Consider the following 27,850-nt stretch of genomic DNA (forward strand, 5'->3'; position numbering starts at 1 on the left):
TGGTGTGTTTTCAAGTTTTGTGTCCTTGGGCGAGCCCACTGGATGCACTTCTCTGTGTCCCCATCGTGCCATGTGCACCACGGAGGTCGAGGTAAGGATTAAATTACACAATCCATGTAAAGCACTTGGAACAGTGCCTGCCACACAATACATGCTCAACAAATGTCAGCCGTTGTTGATATCATTTGGACTTGTATATTCAATGGAGTTAGGCCCACAGTGCAGCACGCTGGAATTAGATCGGGGTTCAAATGTCAGGCCCACTTCCCACTAGCTGTGTGACTTTGCACAAGCGGTTCGGCCTCTCTGAGCTGTAATTTTCTCAAATGTAAAATAAAGATGATAATACCTACCCTATAGGGTTGATGAACAGATTTCAAGTGCTAACATATGGAATGTGGGTAGCACACATAAAGCCCTAACAAAGGATGTCTTGAACCATCATCTTGTGTTTTCCAGCGTTTTTGACTGCACCCTTGGGAGTCAGACCAACAGGTGACCAGACATTCTAGTGGACAGAGTCTCCAGTGCCTCATGGAGACTAAGCCATGGTAATCCCTGGGTATGTCCAACAGGCACAAGGCAGTTTAGCTGGGTTGAGATTGAGCCTCAGCTTTGATCGGTCCCGATGTCCCAAGGAAGTACACACAAGGCAGGATTTTCATCTGTCCGGCTACTAAGACTGTCTAATTAAAAAAAAGAAAAAAACTGCATGGGATCATGGCTTGGCTGTCGATATCTGGTGACAAATGCCACGGGGCTACAAAATAATTACATGCCAGTATCCTCGTTTCTCTTTTAACTGTATCTTCTGATTATAAAATTACTATAGAATTATGTCAGAAATATAGGCATTTAAAATAAAAAGACAAATGTTGCCTATGTTCCTGTCAACCACAAACAATCCCTTTTTAATATTTCGGCGCATACCGGGGGCACCTGGGTGGCTCAGTCAGTTAAGCATCCCACTTCAGCTCAGGTCCTGATCTCATGGTGAGTTCGAGCCCCGCGTTGGGCTCTGTGCTGACAGCTCAGAGCCTGGAGCCTGCTTCGGATTCTGTGTCTCCCTCTCTGTCTCTTCCCCACTCACACACTGTCTCTCTCTCCCTCTCTCTCTCTCTCAAAGATAAGTAAACATTAAAAAAAAATGTCTGTGCATACTGCTTCAGATTTTTCTCAATACACACATATACCACCACACTGTTGCCGTTTTAAAAAAATGAGATCATACCATACCCACTAACTTATCATCTGCTTGTTCACTATATGTATATATGTATATGTGTATATATACATGTATACACATATATACATATGTGTACATATATACATATATATACATACATATATATACCTATACACATACATATATATGTGTGTGTGTGTGTATTTGTTAACATAAATCTGTATGCTTATTTTTGATGGCTGCATAGGAATCCATGAAATGTATACCTCATGAATATTTGATCTATCCTCCGACTGAGAGGCACTTAGGGTTTTCCATCCTGCTGCTATAATAAACAACACCATACTAAGTTTTCTCCCACAAACATCTATACACAATTGTCCAATTGTTTCCTTAGAAGTGGCATCGATGGGTCAACGAGTATATAATTCTTAAATTCCTTAAATAAAACAAAACAAAAGCAGGCTTGCCGAGATGGGAGGGCGAGAGAGGTATTCTAATAACGGAAAAACACGGTCGTTTAGGCCCAGGCAAACGAACAGCCTTGTGTCGGCCTTCTCCCCCGCCTTTCTCTCTCTCTCATCTACCAGGAAGCACGTCTGTCTCACTGATAAGAGCAACTAAATCCTCTTGTGCAAAATTCAGAGTCAAACGCAGAGTGTCCGTGAGACAGAATTTGGGGTTTCATCTGGAAAAGCCACGTGAAGGATCAGCAGGAAGCGGCTTGTAAAAGGCAATAAGCTCCTGAATGGCTCCCCTGAGCTTGCCACTTGGTCCCCCTGGTGTGTGGGGGCACACAGGCCGTCAGCTCGATGAACCCTACTGAGGACCCGCTGCGTAGGGGACCCTGAAATGACAAGGGCATGCCACAGGAGGCAGAAGATGCCCACAGCCCATGCGGAAGCCTGAGCAACTTACAAACAGGATGACAATCACAGATAAATCCAGACACACTCAACTGGCCCAAACGTATACACACAGACATAACCAATGATGCCACAACAGAGACATTCTCGCAAGGGCAGCCACCAGGCCGAGAGGAACTTGCAAGAGATGAGTTTTTACAATGCTGCATTAGGTACAGAAAAAAAAGAAGCTGAGAGAAAGGGCTCTCAGCCCCACCACTTGCTGGCAGGGTGACCTTGGGCAAGTCCCATAAGCCCTTTATGACCTGGTTACCAAGAAGCTCTAAGCTTAATCACGGGAACCCGATTAGCTCTGGGTTTTGGTATTTTGAGTTTTCCTTTCCTTGCTGTGTTGTTTCAATTTCTATTTTCATGATTCTTCTTTCTAGCCCACCATTCAGTGATTGCCTACCATCTGCTAAACACTGTCCTGGGAGCTTTCATTATTTCATACTCATTTAGTCCTAACTACACCCTTGAAAGGTATGTGTTATTCTTACTTTATGCTCTAAATATGCTGGAGGTCACACGGCTGACTGGAATAAAGATGGTTCCTGGTTTTATCCTCATGGCACAGAGGGGTTAGTAAATACGTTGAGGCTGAATGCACACATGAATGAATAAATTAAGTTGTTGACTCCCATCTGAACCCATGAAATTTTCACTACATAAGACTCCCTTCTGCACGTGTCTTTTTAACATAATTTATCTCAGAATCTGTTCCTTGAAAATCAGATATACATCAAGAATCAGACATGAACAGGACTCACAATCCATCTGTAGGGAGCAGTGTGACAGCCACAGTGCCTGGCCCTGGGCAGACTCCCAGCAGCCAGCAACTAAAGGGTTAAGGCCCAGCTCAGCAGGGGACTTCCAGGAGCCTGCTCCAAGGCTAGGGCTATCTTAAATTCTGAGGGGCTGGTGCTGAATGTATAGAGTATCACTCCTAGAAATAAGTAACTTAACATCCCAGGACTACAGTTTACTCATCTGTACAGAATATTCGTTTGTTGGCCTAGAGCTAACAATTTAAATTTTCCTCCAGAAAATCTTCTGTCATCCTAAGAGAAGAATTAGAAAGCAGTGATGAAGAACACCAAGGGTGCCTGGGGGGCTCAGTTGGTTGAGCATCCGACTTCAGCTCAGGTCAGGAGCTCAAGGTTCATGAGCTTGAGCCCCATGTCGGGCTCTCTGCTGTCACAGACCTGCTTCAGATCCTGTCTCTGTCTTTCTCTCTGCCCCTCCCTGGCTTGCAAGCACCTCTCCCCCACCGGCATGAGCGCTCTCTCTCTCCCCTTCTCAAAAGTAGACACTAAAGTGGGTCACCATGAAAACAAAACAGAACAAAAGAACCCCAGGTCCAAAAGCAAGTGGCAAGCAAGGGATAGTGGTTATTGCCTTAAATCCCACATTAGCACGAACTCTCACGTTTATCTGAACTTCTGGGTCCCGTAGAGCACTCGGTAAATCCCAGGTTTCTTGCTCCTTCTCACCAGCCTGAGACAGAGGTTGGTTTTATTGTTGTTGCTGTTGTTTTAAAGAATCTGCGTTTGTTTGAGGTTCCCAGGATATTTCTAAAGTTTACTCTGGGCTACCAACCACTGCTCTGGGGAGAAATCCCTACAGGTGAATGGATTGACACTGGTAGAGGATATTTTCTGCTCCGACCAGAGAGGCTTCTCCCACCCCCCACCTACTTTCACTCCCTGTGCACAGGCTACCTGGTTTTGAAGGTTTCCAAGACCTGCCACTCTGTTCCTCTAATGGCTGCTGGTGAATTGTGCCATATTCCGAAGTTCTCTCCAACTGTTCTGAGCCTCATGCATCTGTATTCAAACAAGGGTTGCAGAAGCAGCTGGAAGAGAGAAACCAGAATGGCAGCAACCAGTCCAGCAGCCACATTTGGAAGAGCCAATCAAACTGCTGGGCTCCTGATTCATCAGGAGTGAAGGAAAGGCAGCCATATTGGTCCCTGGCAAGGACAAACCAGAAGGAACACTAAGTTGGCACCAGTGATTTGGATGGTGGCACACAGAGGCCGCCAAACCCATAATGACTAGAACGCAAATAACTCCTGTGAAAACTTGAGGCATCTTCCCTTGTCCTCCATCTGCACCTTTCGAGAGTCCCCCATTCTTTCTGTTTTCAACAGGACTTGACAATGACTCGTCCTCTAGCCCAGGAAACCAAATGTCCGTTGACTCAGGTAATTAACTTTTAAAAAACGAACTCTGAGGGTTTTCTGAGTGAGAGCGTCAAGTAAGACTTCTCTCTCTTTCTGTCACAGCCAATGCGCACACGCACGCACACACACACACACACACACACACGTGCACAGACAAAATGGGTCACGGGATAAGACAGACATGGGCTGTCATGATGAAGTAGCTGTGAGACCTGACCCAAGTTGCTTCGTCTCTGCTCCTCTGCCTGGTACGATGGGGGTAAGAATGGCACCCGCCCCACAGGGTTGTGGTAAGGATTCAGGGAAGTCGTGAAGGGAAAGGGCTTTGCACAATGCCAGTGCAGAATAGGACCTTCAGAGCCGAAAGGCTTTTGTTTGTTGGTTTTGTTTTGTTTTAAATCTTGGTTTGCTGCCACTTTAGGGCAGAAGAATGTCACCAGGTGCCACTGTTCAATAAACTGATCAATGAACATACCAGTTGGGTATCTTTCAAACATATATTAGTAAGATAAAAGGGGAGGAATCACATCTTTCCTCTCTATCACACACTATATATAGGTTTGTATACATATATAAGATGAACACTTGCTAATTCTGATATGGGAAGTCGAGAAGCAAAGGACACTGTTCTTACGAGCGGGGTCCAAACAACGGGACGACATCTTGCTGCTAAAGTTAATGGCAGCCAGGAAGGGCGCAAGTTGCTGGCACTATTTTTTCTGAGCACACCACTCCTTCAACCGGCTCTCCCTCGCCCTGGCTCTCCAGTGAGTCTAACTGACACGCTATTTCACTTAGATTCCATTTAGCCCTGGCAGTGGGAACACGGTGCGACATGAGCTACCACACCACACAACTTATGACTTGACTACTCCAGGTCATAAGGAGCCAATGTTATCTTTCACTGAAAGATTTCACTTTAGAAATCACAATTCCAGGACGCAATAGGATACCACCGTGTCACAGCGGAAGAACCTGATACAGATATAGGATGAGATAAGGACTCACTTGGGAAGCATTTTGGGAACCCCCTGCCGGTTTTGAGCTCTATTTCGGAGATGCCAGAAAGACCCTGGGAGGTTATATGATTTAGAGAAGCAACTTTTAAAAAATAAAGAAGAGGAAGAAGGATAAAGTTTTAGAAACAGAAAGTCGGAAGAACAACAACAAAAAGAGTATTTTAACAAACATCCTAAAACAGGATCAAACTGAAGGACGATCTTTTTTTTTAAATTTTTTTTTTTAACGTTTATTTATTTTTGAGACAGAGAGAGACAGAGCATGAACAGGGGAGGGTCAGAGAGAGGGAAACACAGAATCTGAAACAGGCTCCAGGCTGTGAGTGGTTAGCACAGGGCCTGACGCAGGGCTCGAACTCACGGACCGCAAGATCATGACCTGAGCCAAAGTCGGACGCTTAACCGACTGAGCCACCCAGGCGCCCCTGAAGGACGATCTTTAGTGATAAGCTGAGAAAGTGACCAGGCTTCAAAGAGGGTGAAGAGTTGCCTCATGGCTAGAGACTGAGCAACACACACAAGCATAAGTTTTTCAAGGTGCCCAGAATGACACATGTCTGACAATGGCCAGGCACATTAGCGCAAAGCCTCAAGGAAACTGTCCAGCATGGGCAGGAGTCTAGGGGTGGGCGGATACGCATTTGACACAAACTCAGAAATGCCATCTACACTTCCATTTGTTTATTTCCCAAAGTCACAGAGCAACGGCGAAAACCGAAGTTGATGGGAAAAATTACTATAAACACACAGAGGTTTTTCGGAGTTCCATTTGTGAGACTTTTTCACTTTTCATAACCCTACATGGTTAAAAAAAAAAAACACAAATCCCTCATGAACAGAAAACACCAGAACACCCGGGGAACACGAGCGATGGCTGATTGAGGATATGGCCGCAAGAGCCTGAAGACGTTACTAACGCTTGATCCTAAAAATCAGCAACTTCAACGAGAGGCAGCTTTGCCCACAGAGAGCTTGAAGCTAGTTGAGCTTGTACCCGAACTTGGTGAGTTCCCAGCTGTGCTACCTTGGACAACTTACTAAACCTCTTTTCAGCTTCCACACCTGTGCCATGGGGCTATACGTACCTCGCTTGAAGACTGAATCCAAGACAACGTACGTGGTAGCACTTCGCAGCCTGTCAAAGAGCTACGTGTTTGTAGTGTGGCCACTAACCCATCTCGCAGAGCTGGGATCTCTGCTTAAGTGAGAAGGAAATACCTGAGGTGTCACACGCCTGCCTTCCTGTTGAGGGCTCTCCGTGCAGGATGCTGTGCCTATAGATAATGTGGGGTTTGTTTTGTTCCTCTTCGTCTTCTTGTTCATCAATGGACAGCAGTGGTTCAATAAAATAATCCCCATCATGGGACCGGAATGTGCCCAGCTGCAAATGAAGAGAGGGGAGAGGTTGATTTAATATAACTCAACCACAAGGAGGGAAAAAAAAGGAACATTGTCAAGTAGACAAGGTGCCGTTTCACCCAATCCCTTCCCCATGAGGGCTGCTCGAATGGAACTTGCTGCCGACATATTTGGAGAAGCAGTTTATTTTCAATCCGCCAGGCCAGGTCCGTACCTTCTTCATTTGACAACTGCTCTCCAAATCTGTTTCTAAGAAATCCTTCCCTGGTGCTCAAATTCTCATCACACTCACTTTTAAAGGAAAGAGAGCATTCTTCTTTGTGTTAAGATAGCCCGGAAACTTAGGGAAAAGTGTGAGCTTCCCAGGGAAAAGCTGACCTGTGGAGGCCTTATCATTAATTCAAATTCAGAGAGCATATACTGATCACAGGCACTCCACGTGGTGCTGCCTGCGACATTGGCACATGAGCGTCTCTGCACCCCCTCCCTGTGCAATAGGGAGTGAAATGGTGCAAGGCCTGGAGTCAGGATGCCTTAGGTTCCCAACCCTGCCACTCACCCATCCACCCTGGGCAAGTTCCTTAATCGCTCTGAGTTTCAGCTTCCTTGTTCATCCATTGGTGATAAAAATACATACTGTAAAGCCTTACTGTGCAGAATAAATGGGAAAATGCATGGAAAGTGCTTAGCAAAAGGACCCTTTGTAAGGAACTGTAACACCTTAGTGGCTTTTTGTGTTGCTGTGTTAGCCTCTAACCGCCAGGACAGAATGTGTGTGGGGCACCTGGGTGGCTCAGTCCCTTGAGCGTCTGACTCTTGGTTTCAGCTCAGGTCATGATCTCTCAGTTCAGGAGTTCGAGCCTTGAGTGGGGTTCTGTGCTAACAGCTCAGAGTCTCGAGCCGGCTTCGAATTCTGTGTCTCCCTCTCTCTCTCTTCCTGTTCCCCACTCATTCTCTCTCTCTCTCTCTCTCTCTCACAAAAAAATAAACATTAAAAATATATATAAACAACTCTTGTGTTCTCTGAGCACACAGCAGGAAGCTTACTATAACACATGAAACCTACCAGAGACAGGTCATAAAGACTAAGAAAGAACTTGGGAGCTCATGTGATCTGACACCTTTGATTAGAAAAGAGGAAATGAAGACCCAGAGGGAGGAAGTGACTTGTCTAAAGTCCCTCTTCAGTGATACAGAAGCAGCTGAATCGTGCTTCAGGTTGAATCTTAACAGTGTCCAATGCTGAATCTAGAACTCAGGAATTTGGAGTTTAGTCCAGTACCTTTTTGGAAAGAACTTTGAGGGGCGTCTGGGTAGCTCAGTCGGTTAAGTGTCCGACTCCTGATTTTGGCTCAGGTCACAGTCTCACATGATCTTGTGAGATTGAGCCCTGCCTAGGACTTTGCGCTGACAGCACGGAGCCTGCTTGGGATTCTCTCTCTCTCTCTCTCTCTCTCTCTCTCTCTCTCTCTCTCTGTCTCTCTCTACTCCTCACCCACTTGTACCTTGTCTCTCTCTCTCTCTCTCTCTCTCTCTCTCTCTCTGTCTCTCTCTACTCCTCACCCACTTGTACCTTGTCTCTCTTAAAATAAATAAACTTTAGTAAAAAAAAAAAAAAAAAGAATTTTGAAAGTCTTTTTAGGAACAGAGATTCAGTCTCTGGCCCATGGTTAGGAGCATGGGTCAGAAAGATAAGGTGGGAACCCCAACTCTGTCACTTAGTACGTAGGAGACCTCGGGCAAGCCTCCAACTCTCAAAGCCTCAGTGTCCTTCCTCATCTGTAAAATTGGTTGTTTTCAGAACTGGGCTGTTATGAGGATTTGGATGGGATGAGATGATGCATACAAAAAGTACTTATTACAGTGCAAGACACATAAGAGTCCAATAAATGTCATCCTTACGAGGTCAAATTAATTTTGTTGTCGATTCAGAGAAGAATGTTTGATCAAAGAGTAGTCCTTTCTTGGTTAAAGTGACCATTTATTCAAACCTACGTACTAAGTACCTACAATATACAAGGCTCCAACAGGGGAGAGAAAGGCACCGATGTTGTCCCTGCTGCGAAGGAGGAAGGGGATAGATCATGTGTACCAAGAACCACAACACAAGAGAGAGCATACTTAGCATCATAAGAGAGGTACAGATAAGTGTGTGTGCAGGTGAAGAGGGAAAGAGAACAGTGGCTGAAGGACAAGGTTTCCCGGGGAAAAAGCTGTGTAAGTTACTTTAAAAGAAGGGTAGGATCTGAGCATGTGATGCTGGGGGACATGACCGAGTACACCCAGAGACCCAAAGGCAATGAGGTAGGACTGGGGTGGGAGAGAAACTCTGAGAAAATCTGCAAAAGCAGATTGCCCGATACCCAGAATTTGTGGAGGAAAGCCTGAGAGATGAGCCTGGCGGGTAGATGTGCAAGGCATGAGGAGGGATGCCGTAAATGGTCTCAAGTGTCAGATGATGAAGTCAGTAGTTGTTCACTAAGCAATGGGGAGCTATGTAGAGTGAGTGAACAGAGGAGTAATGTGATCTTACACCTAGTCACCCTTAATCTGTTAGCGGTGTTTGGCAGGGATTAGAGAGGGAAGACTGGAGGAGGAGAGACCACATGGAAACATTTCTGAGACAACAGTCCTAAAAGAGCGAGGGGCAGAGAAGTGAAAGAGGTCTAGAATTAGGATAGGGCCTGTTCAGACCAGTGAGAGACACATCTGAGATGGAATTCAGGAAAACTGATAACCGACTGGTAGGGTGTGTGTGTGTGTGTGTGTGTGTGTGTGTGTGTGTGTGTGTGTGTGTTCCGGGTTGAGGGGAGGGGGAGTAGATTGGCGTGGTTCATTCTAAAGAGTGAAGGAATTCCCGGGTGGAAATATTTCCACTAGGAACGCCATGATACTTCCGGTGCAGAAACGGTAATGGGAAGTCTTGGGAGGAAAGATAAATTCGAGAAGGGAGACAGAGGAATGAGGTTTTTGGAGCTAGGTTAATCACTGAAACAGCCAGTGCACCTATCCTTAAGACGTGTTCTGGACCTTTCCCTCCCCAGAAAGGCAGATTGCAAATTAAATGCAATATACACGGGTTTGTCACGGTCTATACAATCATTCTAAAGTCCCGGCCGGCCCTCAGTTCCCTAAGAGAGTTACCACTTGCCGTTCTACGTGCGAGATACCACCTAAAATTGGCAACAGAAATTAAGGTCCTGCACAGCAAAGTATTTATACAACTGCTGGGGCCACTCCGCGGGGTGTGGAGGCGGGGAGGGAGGAGGAGTGAAGGTTGTTTACAAACTTTACGTACATACTCAGCACCATTCCTAAAGTTCTGGAATTGGTGTTTACAACCTTCGGATCTAGGGGTGTTCTGATAACCTGGGTTCCAGTGCCTGGTTTATGCCCACCCCAGCCATAACCTTCGGCAGAATGTTAGGATTCCTGCGCTTTGGCCCTAGGTCTTGGGGCGGCGATGACTCACGGCAGCACCCCCTTACCCCCCCGCGCGTCAAACTGCCGTCTCCGCCCACCCCCAAACAATCTCAACCACGAGCCGAGCCGCAGCTCCTGGCGCTTTGCTGGGGGCTGGAGGGGCTCATCGTTGTGCTCGTATCCCAGCAGGCTAAAACCTTCCCAGTCCTACTCTTCAAGCTTGCCTCGTTCCCCCACCGGACCCTTCCGTTGAGCAGTGGAGACAGATGCGACATCCCCAACCGCGGACGCAGGATCCACCAACGACAGCGCTCGGCAGGGGCAGCCAAGTGGCCCGGTAAGTTATCCGTGCTCCCCTTAGAAAAGGTGATGGGGAATGTGGGTCCTCAGGGGAAGAGTAAACGCATCATGGGGGGGGGGGGGGAGCAGTGCGCACAACGCCGTGCGCTGGGAGAGCCTGACCCGGGAAAGTTTCTGCGTCACACGCGCGTGTTAGGAACGCACATCGTTTGGGAAAGTCAAGGATCACTTTCGCTGGGGTAAGAACTTTAGAGCATGTCTTCAAATGTGCTGGGGAAGAAAGCGAATGCCTTATCGGACCAACTGGAGAGCAAGTGGGGAGGGGAGGGGAGGTCAAAAGGGGGTCGAGGCACCCTTTCGGAAACCCTGCTAAGTGCGTATTTTGCAGCGCAGGGAGGTGGCCGCCCCGCGCCTTCTCGTTCTCCTTCTGTAGGGGAAACGTGCGTTGTAGGCTCCGTCTCTCGACTCTCTGGAACCCGTATGGGTGGCAGAAAACCCAAAAGAACCTAACTCTCGTCCGGGCAGCCTCTGCGGGCTCTCTCCCACTATTTCTGTTTCTTAGGGGCTACCCCGCCAGCAGGGTGCAGAGTCGGACTGCGCCACACCCCCACTCCGAGTTATACCCTAATTCAAAGCGTCCGGGGCAGGCTCCGCCCTCTTCCCCGCCTCCGGAGTCCTTGGCCCACCCTTCCGTTCCTGGGACGGACCTGTTCCCTGTCAATCCTATTCAGCCTCAGGGTTCCTGGCGCGTGAAAAGAGGCCCAGAGAGATCGCGGGGACTCTAGATTACGCACCGCCCTCCACGACACACAGAAGGAACTCCCCATACCCGAGGCTGGGGATCCTCAGCCCAAACCCCTGACTCGAGACGCGCCAATAAGGAGTCGGGTCCTGCCTGCGCTCAGCTGCTCCGCTCCTGGGCGGCTGTGTTTGCTACAAGGAAGGGCAGGCAACTCTGGAGTTTGGAAACCGACTTCCAAGCCGCCTGCTAGCGCTGGGCAAGGAGCAGCGGAGCTCGGTTCGGACTCTAGAAAGCTCCAAGACACACGGAACCCCTGGGAGCGGATGCGTGCGCTCCTCTCCAGTGTAAGCGCACGCACTGGGCTAGTCATGCAAACCGCTGGATGCAAAGTAGTTTCCAGCGGGTATTTAGAGCCGGACTGGAAACTCGGCGCAGTGAGGGTCTTAGAAGAGGGAGCAGTGAAGTCTTCCAGAAACTTGTGAAGAGGTGGGAGGGGAGGGAGAGGAGCGGGCACCAACTCACCATTCCTGAGCAGAGGCTGATGACCGCCGTGTGCTGGGACTTGGTAGACTTGGTATTGACATGGCCTTTGTAGAAGCAGTGCTTGAGTTCCGCTTCCTCCTCAGAATAAAACTTTGTCTGGTTCTCCCCGGGCGTCCCGAGAAGGGTGACAGTGAACAGTGGAGCGATAAATCCGGAATGGGCGGAGAGATTAAATAGAAATTGCTGGCCGAAGGCAGAGAGGCGGTAATGCTCCTGGTCGGAGGTAGAGGAGGAGGAGGAAGACGAGGCAGAGGCCGGCCAGGGGTCAGAGGCAGCGTTAATGCTCCGGCGCCTCCTTTTGAAGTGCACGTTCGTAGAAACGGGTTCTCCGAGAGCGTTCACTCGGATGGGAGACGCGATTTCGTACTCGCTCAGGGTCTCTAATAATTTCACTGCAGGGAGAAGCAGAGACACATGAAGCAATAATTCAATTTTCTGCAAACCAATTTACCGCAAGTTTTAGTTTAAACATGAAGGGGGCTTTGTCCCGGGTTATTTTCCAGCAGTTATTTTTTTTGCCCATTTGAGCCCACGCCTTCACCCTCAGCCAGTGCACAAATATTTGCTGAGCACCTACTATGTGCCAGGAATAGCCAGGAACTGTGTTCGACGCTGAGGCTACACCATTTGGAATCAGACAATGAACAAGTCAAAATACATAAGATACATTTCGTATTCTGACAAATAATCTGAATAAAATAAAACAAGTCAGTATCTGCTACCCCCAGTTACTAAGTAACTATAGTTTGGGCCCTGGAGGTGGGGAAGGGGAAAGATCAAACTACCAGCAAAGCGGGGTGGGGGAGACCAAGTCTACTCTACAGTGGCTCTCTCTAGAAATTGGCTGGGAATGACCTAAAGAAGGGAGAGGCAGCAAAGCCGGAGATAATTCTTTCTAGGAAAAAGACAGAGGCCCTCCGCTGCGGGGTGCCCGCTGTCGGGCGCAGACGCTGGGGAGGTGGCGACTGGGGCGGAGGGGTCGCGATGGCCGGAGTCTCATTACCTTGCCTCGGGTGCAGCCTGTCCTTGCGCACGGCCGCCGCGGCGTCTGGGCTCCCCATCTCGGCCAGGTCCCGCACCAGGAACGTTAGCAGTGTGGCCCAGGATACAAACTGCATGGTGCTTCCCACCCCTCCCCTGTTGCTCCCACCCCCCTCCCTCCTGCCCTCCCTGGCTGCGGCGGCGACGCGAGGCAGCGGCCGCGGTGAGCCCGCGGAGCCTGGCGCCCGCCGCCAACTTTTGACTTTAGGAGTCGCTGAGGTCTCGCCGCAACGCCGCCGCCTGCCGAGAGCTGAGCCGCTCGGGCCGCAGGAGGAGCCGGAGGAGCAGCAAGAGGAGGAGGACTGGGGCTCGACTGCTCGGCCGCATAATGTCCAAGGAGCGGGCAGGAGAAGGCGCGGAACGTGCGCTCCGAGGCGCGCCGGGCGCCCTTTGCTGGCGGGGATAGCGGAGCTGCTTCTTGAATGGGGGGCTGGGGGGGCGGGGGCGGGGGGGCCGCGGGTCCTCCGCCGCTCAAGTACCCCGGGTGCCCGCCTCTAAGAGGAGAGGGGAGGGGAAAGCGCAGCGAGCGGGGACCGCCTCCTTCCAGACGGAGGAGTCCTCTCCTCGGCCGGCCCGTGCGAGTCTCGCGGCCGGCCTCGGGCTGCAGGAGGCGGAGGCGCCGGGAGCTCGCGGCCAGCGGCTGGCGCTCCCCGCCGCCTCGCGGGCATCAGCTTTGCTGAGACTCCCTGCCCCGGGGCCGGAGAGCACAGAAAGTTCTCTCCCTTTCCAGGCGCTCTCGGTTTCTCGACCCCTCTCCTGTCTCTGCTCCATTTCTGCCTTCAGAAGCTGTTTTGTCTTCCTCGCCCTTGCCTCTCTGCCGCGCCGGCTCTGTACCCGGTTCTCCCGCGGTGCCCCAGTTTCCCCAATTTCTCCCTTCCCTTGGCTCCCTTCTGCCTCCGTGTCTTTACAACAGACGCCTCCCTCTTCTCTCGTCCCCTCCTTGGGAATTTCTGTCCCCCATCTAGCCCATTCTTTGGGTTTCTTACAAGTGAAAGTGGCCGCGAGCAGGAGCGCCCGGCCCTCCTACAGTCTCTCACTAGGGACTAAATGTGGCATCTGAGCTCCACTCTCGGTTTAATCGCCCTAAGTCAAGAGTTTCAGAGATTCTTAAGATTCAGGGGTTCTTAATCTGGCAGTTGGGGGTGTGCTTCAGATCCCCGTCCTTTCGAAAGTTTTGCAAAGCTTTCAAGCCCTTTCCGCGCCCCCCGTCCCCAGTCTCTGCCCCCATCCGGAGAGGGTCCACCGCGTTTTGTAGGTCCCCGGCCCAAAAAAGGTTAAGAATTGCTCTTGGCCGCGAGAGGGGGCGGGGACTTTGGTGCCCAGACTGCCCCTAGGTTTAGAGATACAGGGGAGAGGACAGTAGGGGGTGGAGTGCCCGGGGAGAGTCCTGGACCCGCGCGGGGGACGGGGCACGGGGCGGGGAGTGGGAAGCACCAGTCTGGGGAGGGATTTCTCAATCATTTCTCCTTCACTTTGGCCAAAGACAAGGAGGAGATGCTTACCTTTGCCTTGGGAGGCAAATTTGGAGTTAGACAAGCCAGACCCCAGGGAGGGTGTGTGTGAGCATGTGAGCGCGTGAGGGGACAAGCCGGGTGGGGGGAGAGACAGAGGGAATTGTTTAATCCTGGGTGGTTAGAAGTACGTGTTTCTTCACCAGCCCTCAGGAAGAAGCTAGCTAGAGTGTGCTAATTTCAAGAGAAAGGAAATCGCAATTTCAGTAAAAGATACAATAAATGTATATTTGCCCAAGTGTCCCAGAAGTGGAGATTTCTGTTGCTTGCTGGGCTGGCACTCTGGATGGGAAAAACAAAGGCTACCAATACCAGGGACCAAATAGCAAAATGCTACAAGTATCCACTACTCTTGAAATATTAATGCAAATATTTCTCTTGTAGAGGGAAAAATGACTTGGTAAGACTGGAATTTCCTAAAAAAGTTGTTGACCCGAATGGACCAATGGTGCCATTCTCCAACTGTATTACCGGAATTCATAATAAGTATAAACAGTATAAAGATGGGAAAACAGAAACACCTGTAAAATGCTCAGTTTTAAAGGATGACATTTAGATCTTTTTCTTAAACCTTCAAAATAATTTACTAAAACATAAGTCTCCTAATACACAACCTTTCTTTTCATCATGTAAGAAAATTCCTCGCAATCCCAGTGTCTGGGAGTTGCTGTAAATTTAGCAAGGAATGGAAAAAAATACCACACAATCAAATTATTCGCTCATTTCAATGGAAAATATTCTAGAACTTTTACTTTAAAATGACGCAAAAATATAGTACTTTTACACATACATAAATGAAAAGAAATGAAACCCATGTTCATAGTCAGTTCACTTAGGGCAAAGAGCCAAGAATATACAGTGGAGAAAGGATGATCTCTTCAATAGTGATACTGGGAAAACTGGACAGCCACACACAAAAGAATGAAGGTGAATCCTTATCTTGCATTATACACAAAAATCAACACAAAGGGATTAAAGGCTTGAGTATTAAGACCTGAAATCATAAAAGTCCTAGAAGAAACAGGGAGTAAGCTCCTTGATGTTGGTCTTGATGATGACTTTTTGGATTTGATACCAAAGGCAAAGGCAAGAAAAGCAAAAATAAACAAGTAAGACTACATCAAACTAAAAAGGTCCTGCAAGCAAAGGACACCATCAACGTGAACAGGCAACCTATGTAATGGGAGAAAATATTTGCAAATCATATATATTTGATATGGGGTTAATATCCAAAAAAATATAAAGAGCTCCTACAACTCAAAAGCAAAAAGAAAAAAACATCAATGAAAAAATGGTCAAAGTATCTGGGGTGCCTGGGTGGCTCAGTCAGTTAAACATCTGGCTCTTGGTTTCTGCTCAGGTCGTGATCTCATCATGATCAGGTCATGATCTCAGAAAAGGTTTGTGAGTTCGATCCCTGAATCAGGCCCTGCACTGACAGCGTGGGGCCTGCTTGGAATTCTCTCCGACTCTCTCTGCCCCTCCCCCACTCACATGCTCTATCTCTCTCTCTCAAAATAAATAAATAAGCGTAAAAAAATGGTTAGAGGATCTAAAAAACACTTTTCCAAAGAGGATACACAGATGGCCAGCAGGTACATGAAAATGTGCTCAACATCACTAATCATCAGGGAAATGCAAATCAAAATCACAATGAGGTATCACCTTACACATGTTAAAATGGCTTTTATTAAAAAGATAAATAACAAGTTTGGGGAGGATATGGAAAAATGGGAACCTTTGTGCACTGTTACCATGGGAGTGTAAATTGGTGTAGCCATGAAGCACCATAGGAAAGTTTAAAAATTAAAAATTAAAAATAGGGGCTCCTGGGTGGCTCAGTCACTTAAGCCTCTGACTTCAGCTCAGGTCATGATCTCACAGTGTGTGAGTCTGAGGCCTGCATCAGGCTCTCCACTCTCAGAACAGAGCCTACTTTGGATCCTCTGTTACCCACTGTATCTGCCCCTCTCCTGCTCTCTCTCTCTCTCTCTCTCTCTCTCTCAAAAATAAACATTAAAAAGTAAATAAATAAAAATAGAAGTAGGGATCGAGCAATTCCACTTCTGGGTATTCATCTGAAGGACCTGAAAACACTAACCGAAAAGTTACCTGCACCCCCTTCCTCCCTGCAGTATTACCACTAATGGCCAAGATATGGAAGCAACCTGTGTCCATTGATAGATGAATGCCTAAAGAGGCCGTGGTACATATACAATGGAATACTGTTCAGCCATAAAAAAGAAGGAAAGCTTGTGGCAACGTGAACAGACCTTGAGGGCATTTTGCGAAGCGAGATAAGTCGGACAAAGGAAGACAAATCCCAGACGGTCTCACTTATGGGTGGAATCTAAAAAAAAAAAAACAAAAACCCACAAAACTGAACTCATAGATACAGAGAACAGACTGGTGGTTGCCAGAGGTGGGGGAGGGAGGTGGGCAAAATGGGTAAAGGTGGGCAAAAGATACAAAGCTCCAGTTGTAAGATAAGTAAGTCTTGGGATGTGATGTCGCATGGTGACTACAGTTAGTACTGTATTGTACATTTGAAACTTGCTGAGAGTAGGTGTTAAAGGTCATCGCAAGGGGGAAAAAATGTAACTCTGAGTGGGGAGGGATGTTAACTAGGCTTACTGTGTTGATCATTTCATAATATATACATACAATAAAGCATTCTGTTGAATACCTGAAACTAATATATTATTATATGTAAATTATACATCAGTAAGAGGAATAAAGTTTACAAAGGATAAAAGAAAACAATGGCACTTTTCAAAATTTCCTAGTAAACAAATATTCTCCCTTTTAATTTGAACCTTTCTCATAAAGATAAGCTGACAGCGTAGAAATTATTTTTTTTTTAATTTTTTTTAACGTTTATTTATTTTTGAGACAGAGAGACAGAGCATGAACGGGGGAGGGTCTGAGAGAGAGGGAGACACAGAATCTGAAACAGGCTCCAGGCTCTGAGCTGTCAGCACAGAGCCCGACGCAGGTCTCGAACTAACGGACCGTGAGATCATGACCTGAGCCGAAGTCGGATGCTCAACCGACTGAGCCACCCAGGCGTCCCGTGTAGAAATTATTTTATGTAGGGATACAAGTCTCCTCTCTGTCTTCTCCCTCCTTACCTTTCTTTCTATGACTTGATTTTATTTTTTATTTTTATTTATTTTTAATTTTATTTAATGTTTCTTTATTTTTGAGAGACAGAGAGAGACAGCATGAGCGGGGGAGGGGCAGAGAGAAGGAGACAGAGAACACGAAGCAGGCTCTAGGCTCTGAGCTGTCAGGACAGAGCCCCACTCGGGGCTCAAACTCACAGACTGTGAGATCATGACCTGAGCTGAAGTCAGACGCTTAACCAGCTGAGCCACCCAGGCACCCCTAGGACTTGATTTTAAAAGATGAACTCTGTTTACTGTTCTTTACAATTGCTCGTGACACAAACAAGAGCTGATAAGGAAGGAAAATACAAAGTATCTCTTGGTGACCTTGTGACGTGATCAGGAGCCTGGGTTTCTGAATTTCTTATCCTCAGCAAGTCTGCTCAATCTTTCTCAAGTGTATTGTCTTGCCTCTGAATTTATATCTATAAACAAGGCTTAAAAAATTTAGGAAGATGTTTGAAATCTTACCTTAGGACAATGAGCTATTTATCTAAATAATTCAGGTCCAAATCATCATCATCAGTCATCATCATCATTTATTGAGTACTTATCACGTGCCAGACCATGTACAATTGTACAGTACTTAATTCTTAACAACAGCTATATGAGGCTGTAATTTCATTTTACACATAAGGATATTGAGGAGTAAAAGGTTAAATAATTTGACAAAGGACAAAGGTCCCTCAACTAGTGAGAGATAGGATTGAGATTCTGTTCCAGTAATTTAGTCCAAGTTCATAATCACTATCATATATAATGAATGAAGGGTTGATCAAAAGTGTGGCTGGGTTTTTGGGGGTTTGGTTTGGGAGACGTCAGCTAATACCACGTAGAGAGTTTCCTCAAATGTACCTTGACTGTATAATTTTTCTTTGCCTGTCTAACTTCCTATTCTAATGCTGAGTATTTCATAATAATCATCTTAGCTGATTTTTTCATTTCACTGATATTTCACAACTTTTTTCTTGGGATGTAGAACAAATCTGGCACATAGTAGATGCTCAAGAAGTATTTATTAAATGAATGAATATATTCTTTATTTTATAACAGCACACACATGTGCAGTTTAGAGGATAGTTTTATAAATAGGAATATAGAATGACTTGAGCTCAGGGAGAAAAGTGAATTCTTTGGTAAACTGGCCCATCGCAAAAGTTTGCTTGAAAAGAAGCAGAGTTTTGGGAGGTCACCTAGAGTTAATGGAGAAACAATTTTTGGTCCATTTTCTTCTCCCAGGCTTTACTGGAATTGAACATTATTGTAGGTTAAGAGGCAGACCTCTTTGGCTGATTCTCCATGAAAATTGTATCCCAGGGGAGTGATGATTGACATTAATCACTAGGGAGAGAGAAGCTGGCCAACGGAAATACGAGACATGACATCACAAGTGACTGTGTTTGCAGAACATCACTGGAAACAGCAGGAAGGAGATAAGAGGTACAGCCATCTATTTCCTCAGAAAGGGAAAACCCACACCCGAATAATAGGGAGAGACCAGGAGCCAGAATTAAAGTGAATAGTTTCCTGACTGGTCAGCAGTGGTGGTTTCTGGAATAGATAAGCCAAGGTACTGGATTATACCGGACTCTCCCACAAAGCAGAGAACTGGTAGTGGCCCAGCTCTGTGACCTCGAGCAGTAACCTCTCTGATCCGGTCTCATGCTTGCTTAGTGGAGGTGGGGAGAAACGGTCCTCTTTTCTTGTCACATGGGTGAAGGACACTACTGTATTGTTTGAAGTCTTCCAAATACTGACTTCAAGTAAACGATAATGTAGAGAAAGTTATAATTGTATACCAATGGTATACCAAAAGTTAGAGGAGTTTAGCTGTTAGTAATAATAGCACAAGATTCTCTTGAGTCCCTACTTTGTGCTAATGAATCCTTATCGCCAGTCCTGCCAGCTGGGTTTGACTCTCCCCATTTTACATGTGATGAAAGTAAGAGGAAAGTGAAGTGACTCACCCAGCGTTAAAGAGCTAGAGTGAGCTGCACAGGGATTTGAACTGTGGTCATTTTACCTCCAAAGCCTGTGATCTCCATTAACCGGAGAAGTCTACTAATATGAAGATGTTTGCCTAATTGTTCTTGATCATTCAGCCTTTATACTTGGCCTGATGAATATGATCTTTTAGAACTTTTCTCTTTAGTGTCTCTCTCTCTCTCCCTCTCTCTCTCTCTCTCTCTCTCTCTCTCTATTTTGAGAGATGGAGAGCACACAGGGGAGGGGGAGAGACAGAGAGAGACAGAATCCCAAGCAGGCTGCACAGGTGGACTACTGAGCCACCCAGGCATCCCCTAAATAACTTCTCTTACGCCTACTTTTAAAGTCATAGTTCCAATTTTTAATGTGGCTCTAGATACAGCTAGCTCATGGCAATTCTACAAAGTTGTTCACTCATCAAGTGTGCCTTGCTTACTTGTCATTCCAGAAGACCATACTTTTGCTACTGTTCAGGCTTTAGAGCCTGAAATGAATCCCATTGATCTTCACTGGAGAGTCTGTGGACCTCAAATCCTTATTTCATTCCCTCTAACACCCTATAGAAGAGGCCATGATACCTGGGTTCAACTGATCGGGTTGGCCATCATAACCTGGCCATCATATCTGGGTTCAACTACAAATGATTCAGAAGTAACTGGACTTCTAGCTCAGATCCAAACCACTTTTAAACTGAAGTCCAATCAAAAGCAATACAGTGGGTGCAAATACAATGTCACCATCTTGTGAAAGAGCACATTCAACATAAACAGGTGTTATATATGTGCGAGCATGGAACCTGATAACTCTTACAGCATTTTGAGATGCACCAGGACGCTGTATGCCCCCAGAGCCTTGACATTCTCCTGTCCTACTTTGTTTCACGCTTTCTTTCATTGTTGTTGCTTGGTATACTCCGTAGACTTTCAACTATCTGAGGGCAAGGAGCAGATCAGTCTCTCTTATCACAGTATCCCCTTGGTGGTATGCAACAGGCACTTAATAAATATTTCTTAAATGAATGAATTAACTATTTCTGCAAAATTATTTCCAGCTTTCAGAGCCACTGTTTCTCTTCATTAACGAAAGTCATTCTTTCATACACAGCGCGCGCGCGCGCGCACACACACACACACACACACACACACACCTGGGAATGACTGACATAATCTCTGTTTTTTTATGGTATCATTACTCGTGAGAGGCAAGTCTTGCTTTAATTAGAATCTTATCGTGATTTCTTTTTTCCGGAGTAGAAATTTTCAGAGCTAGACTCTCCCCGATGGCAACTTCAGGATCATGAACGTGACAAGAGACCAATGCTGTGGCAATTTCCATATTCTTTTTGTATCCTAAAAACAGGGTCATTACAGTTACCTGCCTTGTAGGGATGGTGTGACAGTGAATTGACCAATGAAAGTCTTGGCTTATTGGCTGGCATAGAGTAAGTGATCTCTGTTCAAATCGGTGGCCTCACTGATTAACTGATAACCCTTCTGCTAGTTAGAAAGAGTGATTTCTGATTCAGTTAGACAGAAAACAGTCGTGGTAACCTAGCACGCCTTTCCCTGTTAACTGCCCTTCACCGGGTCATGAGCCTTTCTCCTCCTGGGAAAGAAAATCAGTCACACGTGTGCTATAATATTTCTTTGACTATGTATTTTTTTTCACACTTATCCTTGCTGTTAGCCCCCTTGCTCTTTTAAAATTATTTTCATTTTTGGGGTGCGTGGGTGGCTCATTCGGTTGAGCGTCCGACCTGGCCTCAGGTCATGATCTCACAGTTCGTGGGTTCAGGTCCCATGTCAGGCTCTGTGCTGACAGCTTGGAGCCTGGAGCCTCTCACAGATTCTGTGTCTCCCTCTCTCTCTCTGCCCCATCCCCTGCTTGCACTCTGTCTCTCTACATCTGAAAAAAAATTTTTTTTTAAGTTTAAAATTATTTTCATTTTTTAAAACAGCTTACTCTCTCTTTCTCATACTCCGCTTAAAATTAGCAGTTCTAGCATATAAGTCCGATTTAACATTTTTTTGAACCCTGGGCCTTGTGTTTTTCTGGCAGAATGCTGACATAATCAAAACATAATTTTCCCTCTAAACATTGAAAAAAACCTGTTTTTCTGTGGCAAGCGATTTTTACACATGCAAAAAAGTAATTTCCTCTGCAGATAATGCTTAATGTCCTGTCTGTCCTAATGTTATTTATTATAATAAGGGTAAACCTTACCAATTGCTTTCTATGTCTAGGTACGGTAGGTACTACTGTATTCAGTTCTCCCGACAACCCAATGAAACAGGAAGGCCGTTAGGCCCCCTTTTCTGAGGAGGAAATGAAGGCACAGAGGGGATACGTAACTTACCCAAGGTTGCACAGCTAGTGAGTAGCTGAGTAGAGATTTAAAGCCAGGCTTTCTGATCTCAAGGCCTGAACTCTTAAACCATGCCATGATACTGACTGTCATATGTATTTATGATCTAGTAAGCTTAATGCAGGATACATTTTTATGCTTAGAAATACATTCTGAAGGAGTGGAAATATTGACATTAGTAGAAATTCAGATATCAGGCCAATTAGGGAAGGAGGCCAATGGGGGTCTGGTTCAGGGAGTCAGAAGTGATGAAATTCTGAACATCAAGCCAAAGCGATATTGAGGAGAAGATCTTTCCAGTACCCTCAACCACTCATTCATCTAAATGCAAGACTGGCCCATGACAACTCTAGTGTTCTTTAATAGTCTTGCTGCTACAACCACTTTTGTAAACTCCGGTGACCCTCAGTTTAGCCCTGCATCTTAGTGTTCAGGCTGCGCCCTGGTTCTTGCTATAAAAACATTGTACGGCCAAGCTTACCTTGGAATTTTACAAGTGGGATAGGATTTGAATTCCCCATGATGAGTTTCTGCGGGGGCCCAGTACAAAGGTTTTCCAAGAACTTTTCAAAATATCTCAGCTACTGTGACCACCAAAGACAATGGAGAGAGGCTGGGCGGAGGGGAAGCAGGGAGGAATACCTTCATTTTCCCAATTAATGTGTGAAAACCTAAACGTGTCCCATGTCCCAGCCTGACCTGGCATGGAGATTATGTGACATCAGATGGATGCCAGTTGTAAGTGGCATATTCACCATGCACTGCCCTTGTATTCCTTGGCACCAATAACACAAAATAGGTTGCTTCCTGAAATGTAAGCCTAGCAATTAGTGCCTTGTCGCGTCCCTATCAGATGTTGGCAAAATAACTGCCTTTGCACTTTTCTTTTCCCCCACTCAAAAACAGTACCTATCAGTGGCAGTCATGGCAAGCATAACTGGAATAAGCTTCAGCTACTGTTGGGCTCTGTGCAAGAGGTACGGTTACAAGAAGTGGGGGTTTGGAGGTAGAATTTTCTTTTGGGCAATCTTCTCACAGTGACAGTGGTGCCTGAATTCTAGTTAGAGCAGGCCACACAAAATCACCTGCATATCCTTTCTTTTCTTTTTTTAATGTTTGTTTATTTTTGAGAGATAGAGAGCACAAGTAGGGGAGGGGCAGAGAGAGAGGGAGACACAGAATCTGAAGCAGGTTCTAGGCTCTGAGCCGTCAGCACAGAGCCTGACGCAGGGCTCGAACTCACGGACTGAGAGATCATGACCTGGGTCGAAGTCGGATGCTTAAATGACTGAGCCACCCGGGGGTCCCTGCATATACGTTTTAAATCAACACTTCATACAGTAGATTATTCAGTTCATTAATTATGAAAGCAAATCTGTACCTCACAAAATTCATATTTGCTCTAAGGTACCTTTTCTGGCAAAACGGAGGTCGTAGTAGAGAAAGGACTCCCTGAGCAGTGACTTTGGTCTGTAGGTCCCGGTGTGGCAGAGGTCCTAGAAATAGAAAAAGGGACAATTCAAGACCGTCCCCTCCCCACCTTACCAGTCAGGTGAGAAGGGAAAGGCACAGTCAAGAGACCACAAGTGCCATGAAGTATTAGACAATGATCGAAGAGGACGGAAGAACTGGGTGTTGTAGCACATAAACATGTCCAAGGTGTTTTATGAAGCAAGTTACAGAATTGTTTGTCTAATTGGGTCCTAGAATGGTAAAAAGAAAAAAATAACAAAATCTCAGCCGGTACTAAAACAGGGTATGCATAGAAAAAAAAAAATCTAGAAAGGTGGCTATACATCAAAGCATGGCCACAGGGCTGTGCTTTCTGGGACTGGGGATTATGGAAATCTTTCATACTTTCTACATTTCTGATACCCATCTCCATATTTTTAATAATCTTTACAACAAGAATATATGTTTCTTGATGAGAAAAGTTGATTTTTTTAAAGTAAAAAAGATAATATATAAAGAAAATATGGTTTCACCATCCTTAGAGAAATTTTTCTCATGAATTATGCATGACTTCAGCTTTTTCTCTACCATTCAGTATGTGTTTCATTATTTGAAAATAACCTCATATATATTGTGTATATATGAACAAGCACTAGGAAGAGATTTATGATAGGCAAGTCAGGCTTTAGAGAGAAGACTGTGACTTAGGAATATAAGCATTTCAGGGGCGCCTGGGTGGCTCAGTCAGTTAAGCGTCCGACTTGGGCTCAGGTCATGATCTCGTGCTCTGTGAGTTCAAGCTCCACGTTAGGCTCTGTGCTGACAGCTCAGAGCCTGGAGCCTGCTTCGGATTTTATGTCTCCCTCCCTCTCTGCCCCTCCCCTGCTCACGCTCTGTCTCTGTCTCTCAAAAATAAGATACGACATTAAAAAAATTGAATACAAATAAAGAAAAGAAATACAAGCATCTGATACACAGTAACTGTGCATTTAAAATGTGAATGCAGAATAACAGCTGAGTAACAGGACAAAAGTAAAAGCGTTCTCAGCCCCTCACTGTACAAAGTGAGAAGCCATTTGTTCATTCATTCAGTACATATTCTTGACTGTCTGCTATATGCCATGTACTTTGCAGATAGCATTGGAGTTCACACTCTAGTGGGAAAGACAAACACAAAATGAGTGAAGAGATGAACAGGTATATAATTCAACATTGTTCTAAGTATTTCGGAGGAGATTAAAAGGGTGAACAGAGAAGGCCTCTTCGAGAAGCGGTAGGTAAACTGAGATCTGGTGAATAAGAAGGAGCCCGCCCCCTAAGGAATGGAAAGAAAAAATATCCGTGGCAGAGAGAACAACAGGGCAGGGTCTGGGATAGGAAATTGGTGGGAGTGTTTCTGAACCCAAAGGACGCCTTGTGGCTGGAGTTCTGTGAACAGAGATGGTTTCCATGGGGTGGGGGGCAGGGAGGGAGCCAGGAGCCAGGTGATAGAGGGCCTTGGGGTGCATTTGATTCTGGGTGCAAGGGAAGCCATGGAAATGGTTTAGGCAGGGGGATTACCAGATGCTCTTGTTGTTTTGAAAAGATCCCTCTGGCAGCTTTGTTTAGGGTCGAGGAGGGGTATTGTGTTGTTCCTGAGGGGCATCATGGCTTGAACTGGGGTGGTGTTAGTGGAGGTGGCAGGATTTAGACACGTGCAGAGTGTATTTTGAAGGTTAGTTCAACATGACATGGTGAAGGATGTTACAGCAGGGATGAGAGAGGAGGGACATCAGGAATGAGTCCCATAGTTATTATTTTTTTTCCTGTTGTTTTTTAAATTTGTCTTATTTTTTAAAATTTAATGTTTTTAATTTACATCAAGTCCCATAGTTCTGACTGCAGCCATTGCTATCTTTTATGTACACAAATAACAACCAGACAGAGAATATACAGGAGTAGAAGCCACACATACAATAGCAACAAAATCACTGGGAAGAAATAACGAGAAATCTGTACTGCCTATGTGAACAATATTTTAAAAACACTAATGAAGTCCTCAGAGGAGATATGAGTATACGGAAAGACAGCCAATTCTCAGGATGCCTGACTATCACAGAGGTGCCCATCCATTCTCCCTGAGACAGTTTACAAATGATTAGAACCCCAGTACAAATACCCACAATTTGTTTCTGTTATTTTTTGTTTTGTTGGAATGAGATAAATTGAGCCAAAGTATATTTGGGAAGATAAACAAAAAAGAGCAGCTCAGAAAACACTGGATCTCCACGTTGGTAGTATTAATACTAGATGTTAATATATAATATAAAGTCTCAATAAGTAAATAGTGGGATGTTGATCTGTGAATTAGGAGAACATTCAATGGAAGAGACTAGAAAAATCTAGAAACAGGGCTAACTGTGAGAATTTAGTTTCTGAAACAGACGACGTTAGAAACTTTCTGGGAAAAGATGGTTCGCAACACAATGAAAGAATGACGTGGTGGCCATGTGGTTTCAAAACAAACTAACTAAAAATAGTTCAGTTGAATCTTATCTCACACTTTCAATACATGCTTGATCCATATTGAATAAATCAAGAGTTGAATATAAGAATTAAATCAAGACAGATTTAGAAGAAAATAGGAGGAAATACTTGGTATCTGTGGCATAAGGAAGGATTCCTAATCATGATTCAGAAATCTACAAGCCACATGAGAAAAAAAGTTGAGGCATTTAACTTCTTTACAAAACAAAAACAAATTCTGCGTGAGAAGAAACATCCTAATCCAAATCCAAAAGTCAAATAACTGACAGACTGAGAAATGATATTTTCAGCTCAAAACACAGAGATCTTTCCTTCAAGCCAAAAGAAAAATCTACAAAACCTATCAATTGATATCTTACGAGAAAAGAAATGCAAATGATGTGTACCTGTAAAAAGATACTTGGTTTTACACATAATAAAAAAAATTCAAATTAAAACTATGCTAATACTAGTTTTTGTAGCTATCACGTAAAATCTTGATAAATACGGTGCTTTTTTGTGTGTGCCTGTGTGTGTGTGTGTGTGAAAAACACTGGGGATCTATTCTTAGTCTGCTAAGGCTGCATTGGGTCCTCCAGAAAAGCTGATCCAGAAGGGGTGTGTGTGTGTGTGTGTGTGTGTGTGCATACGTTTGTGTTTATTATATACATATTAACACTATATACCTATTAGTATCTATATAAAGAGACTTCTTATAGGGAATTTATTATATGGAATTGGCTTATGTGATTATGGAGGCTGTCAGGTCCCCAGACCTGCGGAGTGAGTTCAGTGCAAGCTAGGAGAGGTGATGGGTTACTTCTAGTCCAAGTCTAAAGGCCTGAGAACCAAGAGTCAATGGTTTAGTTCCATTGGAAGGCCAGCAGCCTCAAGCCCCAAGAGGAGCCTGTGTTTCAGTTAGAGTCTGAAGGCACAAGTAGATGTCCCAGTTGGATGGCAGTTAGGCAGGAAGAATTCTCTCTTACTTGAGGAAGGGTCAGCCTTTTTGTTCCATTCAAACAAAAGAGACGGATGGATGAGGCCCACTCTTATCCTGGAGGGCAAGCTGCTTTACTCAGTGTACCAATTTAAACATTAATCTCATCCTAAAACACCCTCACAGAAACAACCAGAATAACAGTGCCTGATCAAATATCTCACCACCCTGTGTGCGACGCATAAAATTAAACCTCACAGGCTGCGATAACAAAATACCACAGGCTTGGGGGGCTTAAGCAGCAGAAGTATATTTCCTGACAGGTTTGGAGGCTGGAAGTGCAAGATTCAGGTGCTGGCGGGGTTATTTTCCGGTGAGACTTCCCTCCTTGGCTTGCAGATGGCCACCTTCTTGCTATGTTCTCACCTGGCCTTTCCTGTATGCTCATGCACTCCTGGTGTCTCTTCCTCCTCTTCTAAGGGAAAAGGACACCTCTCTTAATTGGATTTGGGCCCCACGCTTATCTCATTTAACTTTACCTCCTAAAAGGTGCTGTCTCTAAATATAGCCACATTGTGGGTCAGGACTTCATCAATATGAATTTGGGGTGGGGGCATATTCAGTCTATAATTGGAGATGAGGGCAGGAGGGAGACTTTCATTGTTTGCTTTTTGGCACCTTCTGGGTTTTAAGCTACGTGAGCATGTTACCTATTTTCAAAAAGTTAAAGAGTGATTTCCACATTTCTGCCTCCAGCAACTTGGAGGATAAGGGTGTCATTCACTAAGATGGAGAAGGCTTCGGGAAAGTGGGAGTGGGGTCAGGAGCACTGGGCATGCTGGTGAGGCACTCTAGTGGAACGTCCCCTAGGCAGGTGGTGTTCAGGAGTTTAGGTGGAAGATGAGAAAAAAGCAAGTCTTCTACATGTTTCCAAAATCAGGGAAATGCACGGGCTCACCCAGGGCAGTGGTTCTCAAAATCTGGTTAATATAATTTAGAATCATCTAGAGGGCTTGCTAAAACAGCTGCCTCCAGTTTCTGATTCTGTAGTTCTTCAGTCAGACCCAAGAACTTAGACTTCTTCTTTTTTTATTAGTAAATATTTATTTATTGTGGGGAGAGTGCAAGCAGGGTCGGGGGGGACAGTGGATCCAAGATGGGCTCTGTGCTGACAGGTTGACAGCAGTGAGCCCAACATGGGGCTCAAACTCACAAACGGCGAGA

General features: G+C 45.6%; 2 protein-coding genes across 26 annotated transcripts in view; one reads left to right on the forward strand and one right to left on the reverse strand.

Moving 5' to 3' along the window:
• The window catches only part of ADAMTS9 (ADAM metallopeptidase with thrombospondin type 1 motif 9), a 172,549-nt gene extending 157,635 nt beyond the window's left edge, over positions 1 to 14,914 (reverse strand). For 3 of the 5 annotated variants that reach the window (XR_009609757.3, XM_060631519.3, XM_060631521.3), the window contains exons 1-3: positions 12,666 to 14,914; positions 11,642 to 12,054; positions 6,514 to 6,676 (exon numbers count right to left, since the gene is read on the reverse strand). Coding sequence is in view for 4 of the 5 variants with exons in the window: in XM_060631519.3 (XP_060487502.3) it covers positions 6,514 to 6,676; positions 11,642 to 12,054; positions 12,666 to 12,780 (691 nt within the window). In the remaining variant the exon portion in view is untranslated. The remainder of the gene's footprint in view (positions 1 to 6,513; positions 6,677 to 11,641; positions 12,055 to 12,665) is intronic. The other 2 variants (XM_060631520.3, XM_060631518.3) reach the window with 1 other exon arrangement.
• LOC132678728 (uncharacterized) overlaps positions 9,889 to 27,850 on the forward strand; it is a 308,777-nt gene continuing 290,815 nt past the window's right edge. For 7 of the 21 annotated variants that reach the window (XR_013554164.2, XR_013554166.2, XM_078442845.2 and 4 more), the window contains exon 1: positions 9,889 to 10,414. Coding sequence is in view for 9 of the 21 variants with exons in the window: in XM_078442845.2 (XP_078298971.1) it covers positions 10,045 to 10,414 (370 nt within the window). In the remaining 12 variants the exon portion in view is untranslated. Of the gene's footprint in view, positions 10,419 to 27,850 lie in introns of all 21 variants that reach the window. The other 14 variants (XR_013554159.2, XR_013554158.2, XM_078442847.2 and 11 more) reach the window with 7 other exon arrangements.

The sequence above is a fragment of the Panthera onca genome, chromosome A2 (assembly GCF_046562875.1).
Source record: "Panthera onca isolate mPanOnc1 chromosome A2, mPanOnc1 haplotype 2, whole genome shotgun sequence".
NCBI classification, from domain to species: Eukaryota; Metazoa; Chordata; class Mammalia; order Carnivora; family Felidae; genus Panthera; species Panthera onca.